Source organism: Cryptomeria japonica, chromosome 4 (assembly GCF_030272615.1).
Source record: "Cryptomeria japonica chromosome 4, Sugi_1.0, whole genome shotgun sequence".
NCBI classification, from domain to species: domain Eukaryota; kingdom Viridiplantae; phylum Streptophyta; class Pinopsida; order Cupressales; family Cupressaceae; genus Cryptomeria; species Cryptomeria japonica.
In genome coordinates, this window is record NC_081408.1 from 528447469 (window position 1) to 528450481 (window position 3013).

At 31.2% G+C, this 3013-nt stretch overlaps 1 protein-coding gene across 1 annotated transcript; it reads right to left on the bottom strand.

Moving 5' to 3' along the window:
• Nucleotides 1-1588: 1588 nt before the first annotated feature.
• On the bottom strand, nt 1589-2455 carry LOC131069037 (photosystem I reaction center subunit II, chloroplastic). The gene has a single exon (XM_058004348.1). The coding sequence runs from the start codon at nt 2376-2378 to the stop codon at nt 1770-1772; it is 609 nt and encodes a 202-aa protein (XP_057860331.1). The 5' UTR covers nt 2379-2455; the 3' UTR covers nt 1589-1769.
• Nucleotides 2456-3013: the final 558 nt, after the last annotated feature.

Genomic DNA, 3013 nt, shown 5'->3' on the forward strand with positions numbered 1-3013 from the left:
TCTTTAAATCAACAAGTTAAATACATCTATTTTCTAATTACATTTATTATATTTGATTATTACATATTGTCAATACAATTCAACTCAACTCATATACTATTTACCTTAACTAATTTATACTCATTGCCCTAATGTGCACTATAATGACATCATCATTGCCTTAAAAAAACTACTTTTTACCTAAATTTATCTATAAAACCAAAACTATAAAATAACTCTTCAAGTCAATAAAATAGGTCCAAATATCATTTTATAACTCATATTCAAAACTTATATAACTTAGATCTCTTCTATATTTATTTATATAACTAAAAATAAATTATATTAAAATTTCAACAATTGTTTAAACATCATTTTAAATTATTAAATTAATCTATATTACAAATTATGAAATTAAATTCCTTAACTAATAAATTACATAGCATTTAAACAAATTGTAATAAAAATATTTATTTAATAAATAATTTATAATTTAATTTTACTATTTTTTTTATGTAATTGTAATCAAGTCATATTCATCTTAGAAAAAGAAATAGCAAATCTCCAAATCCTATCCAAATCCAAACCAACGTAGTCACTCTCTTTTCACATGTTTTCTTTGAAAATATTATATTTATTAATAAATATTAATATTTGGACATGTAAATGAAGATAGAAAATAAGAATTTTTTTAGTACACATGAATCTTTGAACACCATCCCACACTATTGTCAAATATCTCTAGACATTAGTTGATTAAATTTTGATTAATAAATTATAATTATTTATAAAAAATCTACAATTGTTAAAAATATATAACTAGATTTGTGGATAAGGAGAACAAACGCTTTGATGATTAATTCATGAAAAGTTTCAGATATTTAATTGATTAATTTTTAATTAATAAAATTATTATTATTTATTAAAAAATCTACAAGAATTAAAACATATAGTCAGATTCCAAACTTAAGAGCAGTCCAAACCAATGCTTATACATTTCTATTCAATTTTCACAAAAGGAAAATAAATTCTCTGATGATTAAATACATAAAAGTTTCATAGTACATAATGATAGTTAGTATAATTATCTGAATTTGACTGGATATGAATTAAACTCCATGATCCATGATCAAGATATGATAACAAGAAATTAAAAAACATAATCAAATTTCAAAAAAAAATTCTAATTCTTTCATTGCGATAATAAGATTTGCTAAATTACATTTAAATTTTCCAAATATAATTTTCAAACACCATCTGCTTGCAAAGTTTTCAAATAAGAAAAAAAAGAAAAATTTGATAATCAAATTCATGAAATTTTCAAATTTAATTATAAAAGAAATCATTATTACTAAAAAATTAAAGTATACGATCAGACTCTACATTTCTACTCAATTTTCAAGGAAAAGGAAATTCATGAAATTTCCAGAATCTATAATTATAATTAAAATGTTTTCTGTGTACTGCATTTTCCCATCAATCTTCATGATCAATCATGGAATATAATAGCCAGTAAAGAGCAAAATCGTAGAGTAAAATTCAGAAAAACATTCTACCTTTTCTCTGATAATGATCACCGACAAGTTTTGCAGGCTGCGAAACTCTAAAATGCATTTTAAATTTTCCAAATATATTTTTCCAAACACAAAAGGCAACAATACATTATAATTTACTTAGCAGCCACTCAAATCATGTTGTTCAAAAGTATACAGAACAATTTTGATTGATAGAAAAAAAAGAAGAAAAAAACAAGCTAAATTACAGGAGAAAAGATCCAGGAGAACTACTTATTAAACTTCATAAGGCTGTTTGCCAGTGAACTTGACCTCGATAGGGTTAACATTCTTGCCAATGTTGCGCATATTCAGGCCGACGCCCTTACGCCCTGGGTTTGCCTTTTCAGGGTAAACCCCATCCTTAGGGTGCAAATACTGAACTTCACCGTTAGGGAAAACGCGGTAGAATTGGTAATTGATCTTGTATTTGGAGCGAAGGCGATTTCCCAGCGCCAGGCACTGTTCCTTCCGAGCAAGCTTCAACAGATTAGGGCCCTGGCGCATAATGGCAGCACCACCAGTAACCATCTCAAAGATCTGTTCTTTAGGCGATTCCCAGGTAATGACATAGAATTCCTCCACCTGAGCTTTGCGAAGAAGCCCGCCTGTGCTGCCACCAAAGATCGGCGAGGGTGTGTCGGGCTTCAGCTCAGGAGAGACGAAACCCTTGGGGGCCTCTGCCTCCGCCGCCGCCGCCTCTGCCGCCATTACTACGCTGCGCGATGGCCTCCTTGAGATCTGCATGCTCAGGCGTTTTGAGGGAGCGAAACTGGTGCGGGATGAAGTGGCGGCTGAGATTGCAGTGGCGGCGGCCGCCAGCGTTGTTTGCAGTGCCATTGCCATTGCTTGCTTTGTGACTCTGCAGAAATGGGGGGAGAATGTGTGAGTATGAATTGAGGGTGGGAATGGAGATATTGAGTGGAGTGGGAAGAGATGAGCGTGGATAAGAGGAGGTTGTGAGTTGGACCAATAGAATTTCTTGGTTGCCTTTTGTTAGCCACATTCATATTTTTCCCTTCTTGTGTTGCTTTCTCCTCCACAAGTTTTTTTTAGTTTTTAATCTTCTCTTGAGAGGACCATGATTGGTATGTGATTTATCTTAAGTTTTATTTGAGAATTGGTATTATCCATGATTGGTATCTAACTTATATTTATAAGTGATAGCATCATATTTTTATAAATATCTAAATAAATGTAATTAGTCTAAGGGTTTGAGTTTTCTTAGTATAAATGTCGGGTTTTTATTGTGGAGACTCTAGTTCAAATCTACAAAAGGAAATCTACAGTGGAATTCTTAGTTGTGACTCCTTGTCTCCATAGTTGGCTTCTAATGTCGATGTGGTTTCTAAATGAAGTGGATTTCTAAGTAGTGACTCTTGGTCTTTCATAGATGATTTTTGATTTGTTTTCTCATAATGAGCTTGTATTGGTCTTATGGTGATACTTATATGAATAGAATATTTGTAAATGATCTTTAT